This window comes from Crocodylus siamensis, chromosome 15 (genome assembly GCF_052110815.1).
Source record: "Crocodylus siamensis isolate JL-2025a chromosome 15, ASM5211081v1, whole genome shotgun sequence".
NCBI classification, from domain to species: domain Eukaryota; kingdom Metazoa; phylum Chordata; order Crocodylia; family Crocodylidae; genus Crocodylus; species Crocodylus siamensis.
In genome coordinates, this window is record NC_143409.1 from 38,808,411 (window position 1) to 38,829,423 (window position 21,013).

At 37.5% G+C, this 21,013-nt stretch overlaps 2 protein-coding genes across 3 annotated transcripts in view; one reads left to right on the forward strand and one right to left on the reverse strand.

Annotated features, from left to right (window-relative positions):
- The window catches only part of ADAM10 (ADAM metallopeptidase domain 10), a 114,416-nt gene extending 107,811 nt beyond the window's left edge, over positions 1-6,605 (forward strand). Inside the window, exons 15-16 of the mRNA XM_090028256.1 lie at positions 3,715-3,841; positions 4,334-6,605. Of these exons, the coding sequence (XP_089884382.1) occupies positions 3,715-3,841; positions 4,334-4,428 (222 nt within the window). The 3' untranslated portion in view covers positions 4,429-6,605. The remainder of the gene's footprint in view (positions 1-3,714; positions 3,842-4,333) is intronic.
- A 2,821-nt stretch (positions 6,606-9,426) lies between these two features.
- The window catches only part of LIPC (lipase C, hepatic type), an 88,035-nt gene continuing 76,448 nt past the window's right edge, over positions 9,427-21,013 (reverse strand). The window contains exons 8-11 of one of the 2 annotated variants that reach the window (XM_090028258.1): positions 19,427-19,669; positions 16,151-16,271; positions 15,245-15,463; positions 9,427-12,627 (exon numbers count right to left, since the gene is read on the reverse strand). In XM_090028258.1, the coding sequence (XP_089884384.1) occupies positions 12,516-12,627; positions 15,245-15,463; positions 16,151-16,271; positions 19,427-19,669 (695 nt within the window). In that variant the 3' untranslated portion in view covers positions 9,427-12,515. The remainder of the gene's footprint in view (positions 12,628-15,244; positions 15,464-16,150; positions 16,272-19,426; positions 19,670-21,013) is intronic. The other variant, XM_090028259.1, reaches the window with a different exon arrangement.

Sequence of the window (21,013 nt, forward strand, 5' to 3'; positions counted from 1 at the left end):
CCCTGCCTTAGAGAGTCTCTTCTTTTTCTCCTGTAAATAGTTCTGTAGTATAGTTTTATAGCAGAATCCTGAGGAAAAAAGCTATGTGTTCTGCAACTGCTGTACAGTACATAACTGTTTTCTAACAGCTAATGCTATTAATGGCCTCAGCCCCAAATTGCTTGCAGTGGAAATTGAGAAGGCAGATGCAAGTTGGGAGAGAGGAGATCATGGGTAAGCTGAGAGAACAAATTGATGGCAACAGTATTTTTGGTGAATTTTTGATAAGTGTGAGGTTGCTGGGTTTATGTAGGTAAGATAAGGAAGAAGGGAAAAGTGAATGAGGAATAAGAGCAAGGATGGAGTGAATCTGTGGTAAATGACTGGCTATTTGTCTCAATTTTCATATTATTACAGTCAGGGGTAGAGAAAGTTTGTTAAAATGATAGAACATTCTCTGAAGGTGTCTGCTTTGGTTGCTTCTCTCCAGTTTTTTTTCTCTGTGGATGCATATTAGAACAGGGGCTCTGTTTAACGCTCCCCAAAGTGTCTTGGGGATTCTCTTGCACAATTAGCAGCCATCTTTGGAAAATGTTGGTTTGACTCGCTCAGAACTACAGACGTTTTCTCTCTTATCTTAGGATAGCCTCTTCTTGCAGCTTTTTGTCATGTTCTGTACACCTTCTAACTTAAAAAAAAATAAACAAATTTCTGCAGGCAGCTCTCATAGATGCAGTACTATCTCAGGTCTCAATAAGACAGAGGCCACTTGCAAAAAGAATGCAATTACAGAGCTGAATGGTATCAGAGTATTTGTAGAAGGGGCAGAATTGAGTCGTAACATTTTTCTAAACTACTGGCGTGTTGCCTTTCTATCTGGAACAAGGTTTCTCAGTGTGGTTTTTATAAAATGTCCTTCCTTAAATACCATATGTAGCTGTGGGACATCATTAGTGAGTTGGTTCCATAATCTTGTGCTATCCAGCTCAGTGCTGGGAACTGGGATTCCTGGTCTCTTGGTCTAGAAGGATAGTTACCTTTTCAGTCCTTTTGTATTAGTAATGCTTTAAATTTATGTAAAGCCCACTTGTATGTTCTTAAGTTTGGGTTTGTAGGAAAATCTCTCTGTAGCAGACACCATCACCGAGCTCACGTTTGCTATATTCTTTTAGAGAAGCAGTGTGACTAACTGGACATAATTTACGTATCCCGTATGAGAGACCTAGGTTCTGCCATAATGAATCAGTGCAACCTCTCAGATCCTTTGATGCGGGAATGATAATTGCCTGTCACTCAAATTAAGGGTATAAAACAATATAGGTTATGAAGTGTACTGAAAAATCAAATTTAGTACTCATTTGGTGTGTCTACACATTGCCGTACAGCGACATTGCTACAGCGCTGTGCTTTAGTACTTTGTTTTGGAAGAACTAAAGCACAGAGTAGTATGGGCAGTTACTGCACTGTGTGTGGCACATGGCTAGATTTCACTGCTGCACCACCATAGCGGCATGCTGCTACAGTAAGGTAGCTGGCAATCACACGTAGACCCTCGTGATTGCTACGTTGCCATAGGTCGATGTGTAAATGCACCCATTCTGGCTCTCAGTCCAGTGTACCTTCCCTAAGGTTAATACTGCTGGAGGGTGTTGAGAAAGGAGAGCAGCAGAAAAAATGAAGGATTTTTGTTTTCCATTGAGTTAGTCATAACGTGTCTGATGCAGGGCTGTTGCTTGGGTATATGCAACACACTTCAACTGTTAAAAAGACTGAAGGCTTTGAAAAGACTAAAGGCTACCAAACTTTTCAGTCTGGCAGCTTCTCATAGCTAAGCTTAGTTTCATAGGAGACAATGAAGTTTATCTTTGTAACATAAGAATATCTTCCTGACAAACTTAATGGTCCTACTTCAAATACCTGAGGAGGAAGAGCTGATTTTTCAAAGTATTTGGTTCCACTAAGTGCTTTTTGGAAAATGGCCAAATTTATTTTTTAAAAAAATCCATTTTGGGACAGGGACAAAGCATGTAAAATCCCAGCCTGAATACTTTAGTTTGTCGAAGTAAATGTAAATAAAGTTTTATAAAGTGTGTTAAGCAAACTTAAATCAAGGTTTTATTATTCTTCTCCATTTGCTAAGAAGTGAGCTTTTGAAATACCAATAAATTGCTGCAGTTGGGGAAAAAATGTCTTGCGATATGTTACTTCATATGCTTTTTCTTCATGGTCAAAAAGAAAATGATTGCCTAACCTTAAGGTCTTATAAAGTATAATAATTTTCACAGAAGATAATAGTCATCAGTTATCAGTTTTTATTCAGATTTATAAAAATGTGTCTATCCAATGGGTTAAGTGCAGACTAAGTTATATTTAAGGGGAAAATGGGTCAAAATGATCTTAAAAGGAAATTCCAATTCACTATAACTAATTTATCACTTTTTCACTTCCATTGCCTTATTAGCATTTTTGTCTTTGGTCCCTGATGCAAGTTATATACACAGAACTCTACAACTTGAAGCAAACAAAATCTAGCAGGGAGAGAGCACATACATGTACATGAATGGAAGTGAAGGAAGAGCTTGTTCTAAATCTTTCCTTTCCTTTCCTTTCTTGGATTACATTCCTATGTATTCTCTCTAGAGTATATTTACTTCCATTTTAATAGCATTTAAGAATCCATTTTAATAGCTTTTTATTATGTATAGTCATTATTTTTTTCATTAGTTGCAGCTGAATATTACTTTTGCAGTCAGATCTTATTACTTTTTGCATCCAAAGCAAAGGTCAGATTGTCAGCTGGGAGTTGAGAAAAAAAAAATATATTTATCTAGTGGTATTTGTCCCAACTGAAACAGAACAGTCGAACCCTTTTTTTTCTCTTTAGCTTTCCTTTTCTCTTAGCTTTTCTTATATTCAGTTAAATTGCTTCCCTGCCCTGCCCTACCTTAGGTGTACTAGTAAATGTGTCATTTGTCCGTAAGTTTTACTGTAGCTAAATAGGTATAAAACTAACCCAGAAGTCAAATACTAGAGCTTAGGATATTTATAGTCAAGTTGGAAAATCCGTCAGTATCTTTGTTCACTAGCTTAGATGTAATAAGTACTTAACAGTGATGAAATAAATGGTGTATTGGATAAAAATGCTGCAAGACTGGCCTCCCACTGCCCATGGGGGCCGTGACATGGTGGCAGTCGCCAAGTAAAATTGCCCTATGCATGCTCCTTGCGTATTAGGGCTTTGATCAGCTTAAAGCTGGCAGGAGCTAGCTGATGCTGTAGCTGCTCCTCTCAAAAACAGGCCCATGGGGCACTCCCACTGTGTCTCTGTTTCTGAAAGGAACTTGGCAAGAGGGCCAGACCAGGAAGGGCAACGCAGCACAAGGCAGTTCCTGCCTGCTTTAGGTTGATCAGAGCCCTAGTGCAGCAGTGTCATGTGCACGTGCCCCAGCCCTTCCCAGGCTGGCTGTGCAGCAGGCACTTTTACCCGGAGGCAGTATCACCCAGTTGAGAAGGACTGAGGTAAGTTGAGGCAGCCCCGACAGTGATTCTCAACGGTGGGGTGCTGCCACATTGAAAAAGGTGAGCGAGAGGTGCCCTTATCCTGAAAAGCATCACTGCACTAATAGATTTATTGCTGTTGGTTTATTTTGCTGTTTGTTTTACCAAAATTTTGAATCTTAACAAAAAAAATTACTATCTGGCTCTCTAAATAAAATGTTCTTTAATGCATTTTAGGCTCACTGGTGGGCAGTATTGCTTATGGGAATTGCTCTGATCATGTTAATGGCTGGATTCATTAAGATATGCAGTGTTCATACTCCAAGCAGTAATCCAAAGTTGCCTCCTCATAAACCACTCCCAGGTAAGTTAAGTACATTCAGATTTATTAAAACTACAGAATGATATGAAGAACATTTAGAAAGTATTGAGATGCTAGAGCACTAGTCCTGAAGGTCGTATTATGGCACTGTGAAACCACAAGGGTTCATGTGGGCCTTTTCAGGTGATGGGGCTATGTACAAAAATTGCTTCATCTGCAGAGATAAAATGACATCTCGTTGGTCCTAAAGAAAGCATGCAGTTGTAAACTTTCACACAGAAAGCACTGGAGCAATATTTCTCATTACTTCTACTCCCACACCACTTTTTTCTGAAAATATCTGCTTCAGTAGCTCATTTTTAATATGCCACACATTCACCTTGTGCACTTGGTGGCTTGCTTAAAACAGCTCTTATCACAGTTTTGTCTTGTGCCCCTCAAATAACGTAAAACACTAATTCTCATAATATGTGTGTTCAGAATAATATGTTTCAATGGTAGTTACATGTTCTTTGTGTTTGCGTGCAATAACAGGCACTTTAAAGAGGAGGAGACCACCACAACCAGCTCAGCCACCGCAACGTCAGAGGCCCCGAGAGAGTTATCAGATGGGACACATGAGACGCTGACTGCAGCTTTTGCCTTGGTTCTTCCTAGTGCCTACAATGGGAAAACTCCACTCCAAAGAAAACCTATTAAATCATTGTCCCCAGTCTAAGTCTCAGAAGAAAAAAAAAGGCAAGATATTATGTCCTCAAAACAAGTGGCGAAGTTTAACTTTTAACAATTGAAACTTCAAGCTAAAAAAGAAGAGAAAAATGATTTTCATACAAACATATTTTTAACCGAATGGCACAAAATCTTAGATTACCATGGTTTTTCCCCCTTCTGTGCTCTTCATTGCTGCATTTTTCTTCACTTGCAGGCAAATATGGCTCTAGTAAACTTTTATTCACAAATTGAAAAAATATATATTTTTCAACTGCCAGTGAAGGCTAGGAAGCTAGACCACCTCAACATTGGAGACATTACTTGCCAATGTATATAAATTGTTATATGCAGACATGTATTTCTAACGTACACCCGTACTTTGTGTGCAATTGTAAACAAAAAATTGCAATATGGATGTTTCTTTGTATTATAAAAACTTTCCGCTATTAATGAAGAAATTACTGTTTAATTGACATACTCAGGATAACAGAGGATGGTGGTGTATAATGGTCAAGGATTCAGTGATGCTTTACACAGCAGTTTTTGAATCAAATCAAACTTTTTTTATTAAGATCAGAGTTGGTTCAAATACTCATTTCATTTTTTATCAGAACAGCTGCTAAGACATAGCATACATGATTGAATGCTCTTAGAGTTGCGTAAAACAAGTGTTGTGCAAACTTTGCCTATGCCAGAATGTTTCAAAATTGCATTTACTGTGTTTCCAATTTTTCATAGTTCAGCATACGTATTTTTAATTTTTGTCTGATTATTCAGTTAAATAATGAATAGTTGGATGACATAATTTCATGCTTTAGTAGAAAAATATGCCTGTTATACAACTTGGTTTTTTTTAATGACTACAACCAGCTTATTTGGGTTGTTCGGATATACTTACTGTATGATAATTAGGTTTCTGATTGTGAGGGATGTGGAAAAGATGAAAAGCTGTTTTATTATTATTTTTTTTAATTTATCAAATATATTGATAACTTTTCAGCCCGATATTGTTAATGGATAACCACTAAAATACAATAATTTGCCCAGCTATGTAGCTGAGCTAAATAGTAGTTAGGCCTACTGACTGTCTCTAATTTTTTTTTCTTTTCCAAGTAGTGAAGTTCAAACAGCGCAATGTCCCATTCCAAAGTTTTTGGGTTTTTTTACAAATGTAAATAATTGGCATTTTTAAAAGAGAAAACAAAACAATTGAATGTCTTACTATGCTTACTGCTATGCAGGAAATGAAAGGGGGGCATTACAAAATGTATAAGCTTCTTCTATATTTATTGCTTATTTTCCAAAAGCACCAAGCTAATTAAAGGCAAAAAGCTATAATTTTCCTGGCTTTGCTTAGGAGAAAATTTACTAAAGGTTGGACAGGCTTCCTTTTGTGGTTTTTTTAAGAGTATAAGGTTTACACAATCATTCTCATAATGTGACACAAGCCAGCAAGGCCAAAAATGTTACAGAATATAATGGGATCTCTTCCTTGTAAACTTGTACAGTATGTGGTGACTTTTTTCAAAATACAGCTTTTTGTACATGGTTTAGAAGCAAATTTTGTACATGAAACCCCAGTCCAATAGACTTTATAAATAATTCTAAATGATCTTAACTAGTTAGAAATGTATGTAGTTGCTTTTAAATCATTTTAAATACATTTGTTTTCCGACTGTGCAAAGATTGGAAGTGGGTTTGCATTTCTAAAATGGTGACTTTTATTCAGCAAGAGTTCTTAGTAACTTGGAGTGTGGTAGACTTTGGAACATGTAAATTTTTTGCTTGTAATGTTATCCTGTGGTAGGGTTTTGGCAGATATATGCTGCCTATTTTATTCTAAGTTAAATGTTTTCTGAACAGAGCAATGTGCACTGAACTCTCCACTGCAAGACGAGATGTGGTAAAACAGAAAGAAAAATCAAGACAAATGAGATCTAATACTACTGTCAGTTTAATGTCCACTGTGTTTTATACAGTATCTTTTTTGTTCACTTTGGAAATTTTTACTAAAATTGCAAAAAATAAAGTATTGTGCAAAGATATGTAAGGTTTTTTGAAACTTGAAATGCATTAATAAATAGACTTGAGGAAATCCATTTTGAAGGTTCATTTGCTTTTCAAAATCTAAAAGCAAAATGGAGTGTATTAAATGTTGCTGTCTTTTAATTTTCCTTTCACTACAATGAACAAGCATAATTGTGCTATCAGTGCACCAGAAAGAGTGGTTGTCCACATCCCCTAGTTTGAGCTTCACACAGTAAGTACAAAGAGTATATATGTTCATTTGTGCAAGGAAATATGTTGACTTTTTAAAAATGAAGGCCTGATTATTTTTTTTCTGTGTTTATGATCAAAGTATTTTAACTTATTCTCTGCTGTTATATTTAAAAATGAAACTAATTCCTGTCAAAGTGTTTAAGGTGCAGACCTCTGTTGTCAGTTTGGTGGTTATCCTGTGAAATAATTTTGCTTTTCTAAAAAGTTACCTTACTTATTCTAAGTAACATAGAATTCAGTTGAAGATGCTGCTAATGAATAAGACTGCTAAAAGCATTATGCAAAACACCTTTCTACTGCATATAGTAAAATGTCTGTCACGTGGGTGTGTCTCTCCATCTTTTGTGTTCACATTCTTGTATCTTAACTTCTTCATAACTGATATCATTTTAAAAGAAGAAAAGTCTTACCAACCACATCTTTCATTTAGAAGGTGGTGTTGTCTAAGCAATGCCTGCTCAGCCTTTTTGTTTTTGTTTTTTCCCCATAATTGAAAAATTTAGCTGAGGAACTCCTGAGTAAGCTTTTTGATCAACAGCATGCTAGCAGACCCATCACCACAATTTTTGAAATCACTACTTCCCATGAAAATTAAATTGCATAGTAATGACAAAGAATGGTAAGATGGTGGGAACGCAGCATCTTTGGAGATCTACAGCTTTTTTAGGTGCCTAAGCAATGATTTAAGTGTCTGAATATGCTCAGAAATTGAAAATTTTTGTCAGCACCTAAAAAAAAATAAATAAATTGTTTAAATTTTTCTTGGAGATCTAAAAGTGTGGCTTTATTTTTTTTTTAAAAACCTGATATCTAACTCAGTATCCCTAAGATAGTTATTTAAATGCAGTTGTCTTCATGTTGTCCTTTAAAATACGTTATAAAATAACTGTCTCTGTAGAAGGATTGTTCAACCAAAGTTGTGTGACACTGTCTCAAAGCAGGGCTTCGTGCAGTTCCTTCCATGTTTTGACATTTCTTTCTTGTCTATTAAAGCAACAAAGATACTACAAATCTACGGCTTAGTCTCACTTTTCATTAGGATACCAAACTTTCACAAAGCAGAGGAGCGAGTTCTGATTTTGAATATTGCTAGGAAAATAGTTTACAGGGTTGATAAAATACACTTATCTTTTATATGTCTAAGGTATGCTTATTTGACATGCACAGAATTTTTTTTTGAGCTGGTGGTTTTAATATCTGGAGTTTACTATCACCTCACTCCAATGAGCAAGAAGTGAAGCAGCACTAACAAGCATGTCATAATCCAGTTGCAGTGTTAAATGGAATTAAGTTATCTTTATACCTAACACTCTAAAAGTGTCTTCTTATAAACACCTCTGGGCATTCTTATGCTTTTAATAGAAAACATTTGTAGTTAATGCAAGCACTGTATGTTGTACAAAAGAAGTTGGACTTTCAGATGCGTGGCAACAGAATATCTTATAAAGTTTTTCTTGGAAATAATTGGACATCAGATTAAAGAGAGAATAAGTATGTTGCTTCATATTTGCATGTAGCAGTCTGTTAAAGCATCTAAATGCTGCTTTTCTTTTCTTTTTTTTGGTTGGTTTTTGGTTTTTTGCTTTTAGCTTTTAACTATTTTGTTAAATTGTCAACTAAGTTGCATTCTAAACTAGTATCCAGGCTGAGTATAGTAGCTTCTTTATTAGCTAAATAAAAGGACTTTTTCCCCAGCCAATTAGGGAGTCACAAGATATGGTTCCTTAATGTTCAAGCTTCAAAAAACTTGTGTAGCATTGGCATTGTCTACCTGGTTCTGCAGTCATAATCACTGAGGCCAGAAGTTTCTACAGAGTTCTGTTTTCCCAAAGTTAGGCGCTCTGAATCTACATTTAGTCCCCATGTAAATATCCTCACTTTCAGAAACAATGAGCCCCTGGAGTTCCCTGAAAAGAAAACATTCATGTATTTTTAGGATTAAAGATATCTAACTCCAGAGAGTTTTAAGTGTGCAAATTTAGGCCTGTGGTTTCAGGTATCTTGCATGGTATAGACCCTATCACCTGTGTAACATCTGGTGACCTTTGTTCATTAGTATCACTTTGTCCCTAGCCATAGTAGTTTTTGTCTGGGTGCCTTTTATCAAATCTATTAAAAAGCATGCCTTCAACTTCAGCCTTAGAAAGGAATCATAATTTGCTCAGCTTGCTTTGGTCTAGTGTACTCTGACAAAACAAAACATTTTTCTACCTTCAAGGAGGCTGTAAGGAAATTTTTAGTAAAAGGTGAAAGATTTATGCGATCGCTCTGCATCATCAGCTCTCCTGTGAGTATTTGTTGTTACTCGGTGATTGCAGGACCTCTCTTGATCTAGTAGTACAGGCATTTACAGTGACATAATATTGTAAATTCTTGAGATTTCTCTATTGAAGTATATTGATATGCGGCTGTTTGGTTGGTCTACTTACTCCATCCACTACAGTGACTGGATGAAGTCGGGGAAAAAGGAAATGAACATTTTCCTATAAATTATCATATCCTCATCAAAGCTGCTTCAGAATTGGAGGTGGACCATCTAATAAATTATTTGAGAACTGGAGTTGAACAGATTTTTCAAAGTATATTAAGAAAGTTTCTACCAGATAGTTCACTAGAAAACCAGACAGACACAAGTATGAGTAGTACCTTTTTATTTCAAAACCAAATAGACAAACTTTGATTTACAATAGGAAAAGTAATAGTCATCACTTCTCTGGAGAGTAATTGTGTCTTAAGTCTGTCTGGATGATGTAAAGTATCCTTCAATAAACTTCTTTCTGGTTTTCCTTTACTTACCTTGGACCACTTTTGGAATGTCTAGAGCCCTGCTCTCTAGAGGTATGTAATTTTTCAAGTGAAAATCATATATCCTCACCCTTATTCTGATGTGAGATTCAGTACAAGATAGGACAAAATTTGCAGAAGTGCACTAGCACTTAGAAATCCAGTTAGCATTTTATGATAGCTTAGTTCTTGCTTCAGAAACATTGAACCCAAAAGGTGGAGGGTCTGCTGATTTTGAGAGCGGTCACCCCTCGTATCATACTATCTCCAAATGTAATCCTGTTGTATTATATAATTTCCCCCAATTTTCCCCTTTTTTACAGAAAGTTTCAAAGGATCCAACAAGGAAGAATCCAAATTGAATATCCTTGTAGTGGTCAGTTGACACTGATGATTTGGGTACTTAGCAGTAGAGTTGGCAGCTGAGCTTCCAATATACCCATATCCGTGTTCAGTCTTTTATTTCAAGGTTCTTTTCATCATGTAGTCTACCATGTTGCTTGATTTGACTTTTGAATATAGTACTTGGGGACTATAGTGTTCTAAATTTCTATTTTTTTCCCTCTTATTATAGAAAAGATTTTACCCAACATAGCCTGTATCAGCCTGTAGAAAATGTGGGTGCTTCTGTAAAAATAATAGGCTAGTACAGAGAGTAAGGACTCCCTAATCAGACTGAATTTGAATTTTATATGGATCGCTGTATACCAGTTCATTAGGATTAAGCAACAACACCAGGAGCTCATCGCATCCTAATGCTTTCTAATTTATTGAGATCTGTTAATGCATAAAACTAACTCTTTAGTTTTCAATGCTTGGAAGCTTATCTTGCTGGGGTGATCTGACCCCAGCTGACTTCCTGCCGCTTGGGCAGGGGGCTAGACCTGATGATCTTGCAAGGTCCCTTCCAGCCCTAATGTCTATGAAATTTTTCTACCACATATACATGTATTTGCTTTCTGGAGTTTGAATCTGGTTCTTTAAGCACTGATTATAAAGCCCTTTGAGCAAATTATAATTTTTCCCTAATCAGGGTCTTCTTTCTTACAGCCTTTTTTTGTCAGATTGCATCCCAAAATTGGAGTACCATTAAGGGTGTTGAAACAAGGGGAAAAAACCCAAAAACAAACAAAGGGGAAAAACAAAACAAAAGAACAACTCTTTAGTGTGAAGAAAAGTTATGAATGGCCAGCAAATTTTCTCTCTCATACTTTTAGGTGCTCAGTAGTTCCACGATTTCTAAGATACTCCTTTCTTGCATTTTTCAGTAACTCAGTTTTTCCTTGGTAGTCATTTCTGTCCATTTTTTTTTTTAATTCTCCATATTATTTTACAGTGAAAGTGTGCTTTTTTTTTCTATTTTGTGATCACCAAAAGCCATAAACTTTGTTCACAGTACAAAGTATTCAGTAGGTGTTGTTCTAAGTCCGTGTATTTTTTTTCCCCCACTTGGAACCACAAAAATTTCTTTCAGCTAATATGAAAGACAAGCCTATAAGCAGTCATCCAACAATCAGGCTATATCGCACAGTTAAGGACATTTATCTGTAGTTATTGACTTATTTGAGAAGAAAAGGATTTGTTTTTTTCTTCCTGAAATTGAACCTGAAAATTTGGGATTGACTTTTATGTTCAGGTTTGACTTTTAATCAGAACAATACAGTGTATAATTTAGTGCCTTTAAAGTTTTAAAACTAAAAAACTTTAATAAATATCATACAATGGCAAAACATAAATGATAAATACTATAATTTTTGGGATGAACAAATGACAAATGAAAATCTTTATTTCTGATAACTGTATGTAATAGCCTGAAAATAAAATTTCATCCAAAAATGTAGGTTGTTTTTCTTCTTATTTGCTAGTTTAAGATTTTGGGGGGAGGGTGGAAGCAGAGTGGGGAATGTACATGCCTGATCTTGAATTTTCCAAATGTAATGTTAGGCTGCTGTTGAATATTCTGCAATTTGCATTAATTTGTAAATCATGTTCGTTTATTTGTGCCGTAATTTTAAAGTAGTGTTAGAGTTCACACTAACATGGTGAAAAGAATTTAAATGCAAAAGTTCACTGAACTTGGCTGTGTAACAAGGACTATCAGCTGGAATCATGCTTAGCATGCTAAGCATTTCTTTAAAGTAGATTAGTTTAATTAAAATATTTAATCACTACATTGAACAGCAAAGCATTTTCCAATAGAATAAACTTTAGTGAAGCACGTTATCAAAGGCACAATTATATGGCTCATAATGCTAAGTTTTATAGTGAGTATCTCAGTCATGAAGGGTGTTCCTATCACCTTCATAACTCCTTAGGTCTTGAACTTTAGCAAGATAAAAAATCAATAGTTTTCTGTAGATGAACATGTTATCTATTCAATAGGATATTTGCTTTAAGTGGTTTAAACAGCAAGTTTATTACAAGTACATTAACTTGGCTTTAGCTGATATGCTTCAATACTCAAGTTTGGGACAAGTCACCTGTGAATTACTGCACTGAACAGCTAATCTGTGGCTTCCAAAACTATTTTCATTTTACGGTAATCAAATTGTTATTTTAAGTGGTTTAATTGGGCATCGGATTCATTTTAAGGCAATTGTAATATAAAAGCTAATATTTAAAAGACACTTCTATGAAGCATTCCTTGAAGTAACAATGTTTAGATTTCCTCTGAGCAGGTTTTCTTTCAAAGTTTAAAGCAATTTAGATCTCAATACATAATGTTAACTAAGAAAATGTCCGTTCATCTCTAGAGGAGTAGCTTTAAGGGCATATTTTTAGTTTGCTGTTATCATAAACATAAAATCTAAATTTGTTCCTTGTATCTGGATCTATGAGGGTACTTCAATTTTTGTTGAACTTATGTTTATACTTTTAATTGTGATTTTTTTTAGTCAGTAAGATTTAACTTATTCTTGATAGGCAGCTTTGACTCTCTTCCTCATCTGAATTTTCTCTTTAATCTTCGAGGATGATTCTCACATCTCACAAACGTTTTCTCTTGGGATGGATGGAGGTGTACGTTGTCAATACTTTGGGAACAAAATGTCATTCTAAACAGAAAACACAATGAATAAGTATAAATATTCTGTTCCTGATCATCACTCTTAGAGTTCTCATTTCTGATGTATATTTTTAAAAAGGTACATTTAATTCGTTATTTCTTGCTGCTAGTGATAAATGTGCATCTGGCAACATGGTATTTGAAGCATGGGGGTAGCACCTATGCAGTTAGGTTTTTTCTTGTATACAGTATCAATTCCGCATCTTACCTTTACCAGGAATTCTTTTCTAGCATTTCTAGCATTTTTTTTTCTAGCTATTACCTTTTTTCCAACTCCCCCTGTTGCTGCCATTGGTGGAATGCTAAAATACTCAAGGACTTGATGGCCACCAGGAGATTAAATAGCAGGTCATGTAAATCTGTTCTGAGTTAGATAATGTATATAAACCATCAGGAACTGGCTAAACTTCCCATTTGCTACCATGAGTGGTGCTGACACATTAATATCACTATCTGGACATTTTAGCAAGAAGTGCTTTAATAGAGGCAAACCCATAAGATTTTCTAAGATGAGAGAATGAAGGCTCTAAGGTAGATGACAGCTTGGTCCTTCTTGTGGGCTCCTCTGCTCTTTTAAGAAGCAGTTTTAAGAATATCTTCTGACATAAATCTCACTTTTTCCCCACACAGGGAAAATCCACTTTATGCGTCAGTCCCAGAAACAATGATCACAGTTTGGGAAAATGATGTGAAAATATAGTAAACAGTATAAGTACTTGAGAAGGTCAAACAGTAGTTGTGATGCATGGTTCGTCTTTGTCAGCATTTCTAAAATTTTAAAATTCACAGTTTACTGATGCTTAATTCTTTGCAGTTTTATCTTGCCAAGATGGTTTTAGTAACGCATTTTAAAATCTACCCACTCTTTTTTCTTTTGAGGAAATATTTTCCTTGAGTATTCCTCATGCTTCCTGCTTCACCGTTCCCTTGGCCCAGATGGTTTTAGTATTTCAGTAGCAGTGTCGTTCAAGTTCTCATCAGTCCCAGGTTTCACAGAAAAAATCAGCGTTAGCACCTAGTCAACCTTTGGCATGAGTAGCCAGTGCTTCTTGTGGTGGCAGACTTTCAAGGGACACTGGCTATCTAGAATTACATTAAAAGTTTTAATGATTCTGCCACAGCCTCCAATCTGATTTTAGCTCTTGCATAGGAATCCTTAGGCAGCTTAAAAATAGGTCTTTGAACTGTGTTTGACTTCTCTCAAAGCATGTTATTGGTGCATGTTAACAGAACCAAGAACAGTAGCAAGATAAATGTTTCAATCAGTGGGTCTCAAATTCCCTGTGCTTGTTGTGCTCCAATTTGATCCTTCAATTTTCATACCAACATGCGATGTCATAAGTCCAGGATTAATAATTTATGGTAGGAGCAAGTGAGAGAGGCTGAGCCATGAGGAGGAAAATATTTATAAAACATTTTTAGGAAGAAGTAAGAAAACATAGAAGTGTATTTGTCAAGTAAATCTTTGTAAAATTTATTTTCTTCAAGTTGAGAAACCTGGCAAATCTCTTCTAAGTCGCAATTTAAACTGTCTTCCAAGTTAGCACCAGGGAGCTGTTGCTTTCCAGACAGTTGCTGTGCCATGCAGAATCTGTAATCTGCCATCACCGACACTGGTGAGATCTATCCTCTGGGCAAGATCAGTGTTTAATTGCCCCTTCTTGTGTGCAGCCCTGTAATGCTGAGCTACGGTTACTAGGTTGGACAAGCTTTTCTCATTTGACCTTAATTAAAAGACCTAATCTTAAAGAAGTGGCTGTCATTGCAAACATTGCTGTACAGTGTCCTGGCTAGAAATTTTCTTTCCATTAAGAACAAGCAATTTCACAAATACAAGCAGCAACGTTCTCCTATTGCTGTGGTTTGTATTTGGGGGATGATCTACAGTGCTTAGATCTCAATGGTCCTGTTCCAGAGTAGAGTACAAAAAACCAAGAAACCTTACACTGCATTTGGAAGCTTTTACTCAGGAAAACTCAATTCCTGTCAAACCCAGAGCTGATGCTCTTAAAAGTTCACCTGGCAAAACTCATTACGACATTCACAGCATCAGCAAACTCTCAAAACAGCTGGACTACAATGACTACCAAATGTGAGGGGTGGTCAGTTTACATTGTGCTCTTCCTCTGGGGGCTTTCTGATACTTGCTTATGTATGTACCTAACTCACCACTACAATGGTGGGAACTGTTAACCCTCTATTTAATTTTACAGGCGATACGACATACATTATACTATATACATTATGGGAAGAACATGCTGCCTACCTGAGGTTGGACGAGGGGGAGAAAAAAAAAAAGTCAGTCCAAAAATATATATCATTTCTATCATGAAAACGGACAACTTGAGTTCACTTAATACAATGAAAAAATCAGAGAGACTGCATAGGTCTGAAAGCTACTTTGCCGCTGTTGGCCTTTTGAGCATAACGTAAGATGCAGTGGATTATCTCTGAAAGGAGTAATTGTTCTAACGCACATAATAGTTTTGAGGGGAAGTGGAGAGGAAGGTTTTGAATCTGTTTGAATGTAGTATTTTCAGGATACGCCTGTGCTGAAACTGGCTTAATTACTCACAAAAAAAAAAAAAAAATTCAACAACACCTACTTTTGCTGGGTTTCTCCTGCTTTGACTCGTATTTTTTTCACTATAAGTCCTGGTCGATAGGTGCCCTTGCTCCAGGGAATGATAGTTTGAACTTTGTCCCAGAGATTTTCCCAAACAGCAGTTCCTTCCCATTTGAATTTGATCATCATTAGTTCACCAATATCGATATCCAGAGTGATGAGAAAAGAGTAGGTTTTGTTTCCAGTAATGCCTTCAACACTGCAAAAAGACAAAACCACCAAAGGTGATCTTGAACCTGAAAATATGCTTTGTAGGAATTACAATTTCTGTATTGCCGGGGGGAGCCACGAGGGGCTGTTAATCTGTTTTTGTTGTGAAGAATTGGCACAGAAGAAGATAATGTCTAAGCAGCCCTTGGAGAAAACTTTTGCTTCCTGCTGCAGTTTTTTGCAAGATACAGTCTTGCAAGATTAGATGGCACAGTTGCATTTACTGTTATATTTTTTTAACTACTATAATTTATTATTTGTATTCTTGCAATGCCTGTGAACCAATCTCATGCTGGTGTGCTAGGTGCTGTACCAGTCCAGGACATGAAGATAATTCCTGTCTCAAGAGACCTTGCTTTGATTAATGCGATTAATGACTGAGAGCTCCTCTTCTCCCCCTGGCCTGAAGAAGTATTGATTGCTTCCTCCATGCTACCACTTTCACGAATAGTAAGGGACTGAGCAACCAGAAAACTTGAAGCACCAGGACTGAAATAAGTCTATTCTTGGGGTATGTCTGTGTGTCATATAAGGTGGTAAGCTGATTGTGCTGTGGCTGACAGCCCCTGGATCGGAAGCAGTGTAACAGTATTAGTGTAAGTGCACTGCTTCTGATTGGAAGACATTTTATAGGAGTGAAAAACTATATGACACTGGTTTTCACCCCCATACTTACAGTGTGATGGGCAAGTTTTCAACATCCTCTTTAGTGCCTGTCAAGGAGACGGTGAATGTTGGTTCTACCTGCTTCTCTTGAATTTCGTTGATGAAATGGATCTTGAATTGGTAATGATAAACTGCATAGAGAAAGAAATCACAAGGTGAGAAATCACAGGGTCATAAAGGCATCATGTTTGTGTGATGGCATTTGCATTTCAAAGCAGTAATTTGAGAGTACTTCTCTTTGTGTTTATTCAATACATTAGTTATTTTTAAAACAGCAGCTTCCTGCTGTTGCCAAACAATATCAGTCCCCAGCTGCTTTCTTTAAGGGAAAAGAGACTGGATGCTCTATGGTACAGCAAAAGGCTTTTCTGTGGGGAAATATTTCAGACCTTATCAAGTGTAACACTGATTTTTTTTTTTTTTTTTTTTTTTTTTTTTACATGCATGTCTGCAGAGATCCCTGGTCTGATTGTGCTGGATTCTGTATGGACAGGAGTCCTTTCCTGGGCTGCAAATGGTAGTGGGAGTAGTGACAGAAATTGAAGGCTCCCTTTTGCATGCCAGCCTTCCTTGCTATGATCTGTTAAAAAATCTCTCCACAAAACAGATGACTCATGAACTGTTTTTGATGGCATAATGATACATTGTGCTTAACATGCATCTGTTAACAATATGACTTTGTTCAACACTTCACAATAAGAAATATGTCATTACTGCTTTGAGGTTTGGTGGTTTCTGGGAGAAGGGAGTTTAGGAAACTCTTTGAACTGAAAAATTGACATTCTTGTGAAGAAGAATGTCAAAGAACATCAGTATATTATCGTGGCATGTCCATGTGTGGCAAATCCTAGCAAACCGTGGGTCTGACAGTGTGCACTCAAAGACTGCCATACAGATTTGAATGTCTATCTTTGTCCACTCTCATTCTGTCTGGTCGGCTTGTAAGAAGCAAATGGTGGGGCTGCAGCATTTTAATTTACTGTGGAAAAGACATGGTCATAGATGACATTATTCATACAGTACCTTTTGCCTGAGGATTTCCGAGCAAAATGGCTCACTGTCTCCCCGCTGACCACCCAAACAATGATTTTAAAAATAATTTGTCACTAGTTGACCCTATATATTCTACCACATGTATCCTAGTTCACCTGATATGCTAATAACTGTAATTTGAAAGCCAGGCCTGCACTGGTCTTGGAGATCTGGAAAGGAAATTTGTGTTACTCACATTATAATAATTCTCAGACATCTGAATTCTAGGATTGGAAGGGATCTCTGAGCTCATCTAGTTCAACTCCTTGCAGAGAAGCAGGACTTGCAGTTCTTAAACCATCCCAAAAGGGCCAGGAAAATTTAACGAGAATTAGAGGTTTATCCTAGTCACCTGGTCAAATTATGGAGCAGCTAACCAGTATGACTCAATAATGCTGATGTGGAAAGATACTTACTCCCCCGTTAAAACTGAGGTATACTTATTTATTTGCTCAGAACGGCTCTAGTACAGTGGTAGGTGACTAACCCCTATTATACATACTTTCTGCATAAACCTTCCATCTTTCAGGGTAGAAGGCTTTGTTAAATGTTATCTTATTACAACTACTAATATTTTTACTTGACCTGGATCAGCATTGATTTCAGGATATATTGCCATTACATTGAAGAATAAAATGTCAAGATCAATACAGGAACAGGGTTAGAAAACAACTTTGAACCTTTCCTCCCCCTTCCACATACCACACCCTGTTTGGGTTTCTCCCATGACCTCTGTTGCATTCTTGGAAAATGTTTTAACATCACTTGATACACATTCATACATAGTTATTGGACTGTTTTTCAGCTTTATGAAAGAAAATGTTTGTTTAGAGCAATGACCTTTTAGTAAATTTCTGTGATTCTTTTTTCTGAAATGTAGCTTGTCTTTCGAATAAATCAATAAAAAAATGCAATTCAATGAGAACAGCAGAGTTCATTCAGGCTTATGGCAAAAAAAGTCTTCCATTCTTAACCATTTCTACATATAAATCAAGCCATTGCTAGGAATGTACAAGCCTTAGAGGGTGCCCCTGGCTGGGTGCAAAGCATTAACACTCAGAGTGGCTTTATTAGTTTCAGTGTATTAATTTAAAGGTGAGCTGAGAGGCAATTATTTCTCTGCCTGCCTCAGGTGAGACTCAGTATCTCCAAAACTGCCACTTGGGGTGGTGTGACCTTGCTAGAGTCTCCTACATTCAAGTAAGGCTGAAGCATGGAGCAAGGGGGCTTTCTGCAATTACTTCCCAAAGCCGACCGGTGGGTGGCAGCACAGAAGGTGAGATGCTGCTTTGCTCTGTGCCTCCTACTTCAGGGCAATTTAGCCCTGACCAATGGCTGGAAGGGGAGGTGACAACTGTCCTGGTGACTTGGGCAGTAAAGTGTGTGTGTGCATCTGTGTGCACAGAGGGAGAAGTACAATCCTACCCCACTTCAGGCTTTGCCCTTGTCAGGAAGCTCTGGTGGCTCACACCTGTAGCCTGGCTGGCTCTGAGGGCCATTGGGAGTCTCTTACACATGCCCTGCCTGTGGTCCAGCCAAGCAGTGCAGTCTGCAGGGACCTGGCCACAATGATCCTCGTTGCAGCTAGTACACAATTAGGGCTGTTGTAGGGCAGACAGGCCTGAGCGCTCTCCTTGTCTGTCAGACCTGTCCCCCGAGGGCAGACTGGTACGATGTGCTAGGTGGAAGCCTCATGGATCTGGAACATGGAGCTGCTAGCTGCATTTCTGCCGATGGTGATTTAAGGATGGTAATGCCAGAGCACCAGGAGTTTTATATTAGCATGGCACTACTATCCTATGACACACCACGCTATTCAGCTGTCTTGTCTTCTGTTTAAAAAGTAATAATTTGTGTCTGGCTGCAGACTAATTACAGACAAAATTTGGGCCTAGTTGGATTGGAAGGCCTTGCAGGTCTCCCTGAGCAATTAGGCTTTTTTTTTTTTTTTGGCTTGGCTGGGTGCCTGCAAATTTTATAGTGAATTCAAACAGAGCAACTGATATAAGAAAATCCTGTAGATCAGAACCTGGGCAGCTTCAAGGCCAGGAGTCCACAGTTAGCATTTGGTAAGCCTGCGGCATGCTCTATATTCCATAAAAGTATTAAGTGAAGATATACTCTTGAAAGGGCAGTGGGAAAATTGATTCACAAATCTTTCATCAATTTGACTATTCCTAGTGATTCGATTTGTTTTGGCTAAGGGGTAGGCACCATCTTATCAAGTTTGATTCTGTAGTAAGTGCTAACAAACCTTTGAAAGGCATATTTGCTCGTGTTTTCAAAAAGAGTCTTCTGCTTTTCTGGAGTCTCTCCTTTCTGATATGGTAGCCCAGAGTATTGCACCGGTTCTTTCTACAACTGAGGCACATTCCTTTATCAAACTTGTGGATGTCGTTGCACCAGTAGGCCATGCTTTGTTTATCATCATGCAGCAGAGAATCGATGAACAGATGAACAGACCTCTCGTGGGCACATTTCACGGTTTGAGTGATCCCTGAAAAAAAATGCAATAATAACCATTTTACATGCCCTTGCCTCTACTTTGTGTGAACTACAAAGGAGTACAGCAAGCAGTCACGTGTTATAGATCTTTTCCGACCCTCTTTACTGCTAAATCCCATTATGTAGATTATCTCAAAAGATGCATCTATGGGATCTATAACACTGTCCGAATATTGACTGCTTGAGCTACCAAATTTATCAGAAACTTGAATGTAAAAAGGAGCAGATTGTGCCAACCCACATCTTCAGTAAAATTACACATTCTGTAAGTACTAGATTGCAATACTGCATCTTGATCTGACTGTTCAGGTCAATATGAAATATAGCATGTGGGTATATGTAGCCTTTTCAGATTGTACTTCTGTATTAAAGATGACAACAACCTCAGGCCATTGTAGAACACTGTGCTGCCTTTTGGCTGCTTTTGTTGTACCTGTCATAGTGTGCACATTTGAGTGATAAGCTATGTTGATGAATTGGGCTTGCAGCTACTAAAGTAGAACAGGAACAAAATGAATGCATTATTACACTCAGTAAATATTTGAGAAATAGGCATGGCAATAAAACACTTATTTCTCCTACCTCTATCCTACAAATTAAAAAGTCCTTATTAAAAGACTCTTCCTTCAACATATTTTCTTTCCCCTCATCCCCACCCCTCTCCCCCATAGTTAATGTGTACCAAGGTAAACTGTAGAAACATGACTTCAGAGTCTGCACAGGTTCCCAGTTGCTTTCTGGGGGAAATTCAAGGTGCTGGTTTTAACCTATAAATTTAAATTGGCCCTATGTACCTGGTACCACCAGAGCATCAAGTCAAAAATGTGTCGGAGGTCATTCTCCACAGTTGCTCCTCATTTCTGGAGAACACATTCAGAACCTGAGCCTGGACATCTTTTGGATGCACTGCAAGACCTTTCTATCTGGGCAGGCATTTATCAAATAAAACTATAAAGCCCTAAATGGGCCCTTCCTGCAGGTACCACCATGATATTCTAGTTCACTTTTAAGTTGTTTAGGTCCTCTTTTTGCTCTCCTTTTTTTACGTTGTTCTGTTTTCTGCCCTGAGCCTTCGTTGGGAAGGGTAGCATATACATGAAAGAAAGAAATATTCACTGATAAGATTCCTAGTCCATGCCTGGCCTCATTAGTCATGGATTATTGACTAACAAGTAAGGCTCAATTCTTGGTAGTGAAAGAAGAGATGAAAAATATTTTGGCAACATAGTATGCTGGGAATAAACAATGTGCACCCCCAGCGGCTGGGGGAGCGCAACAGCGGTAAGTGCTGGTGCTGTCGGGGGGGGGTGAGAGCCTACCAGGGGGTCACTGACCA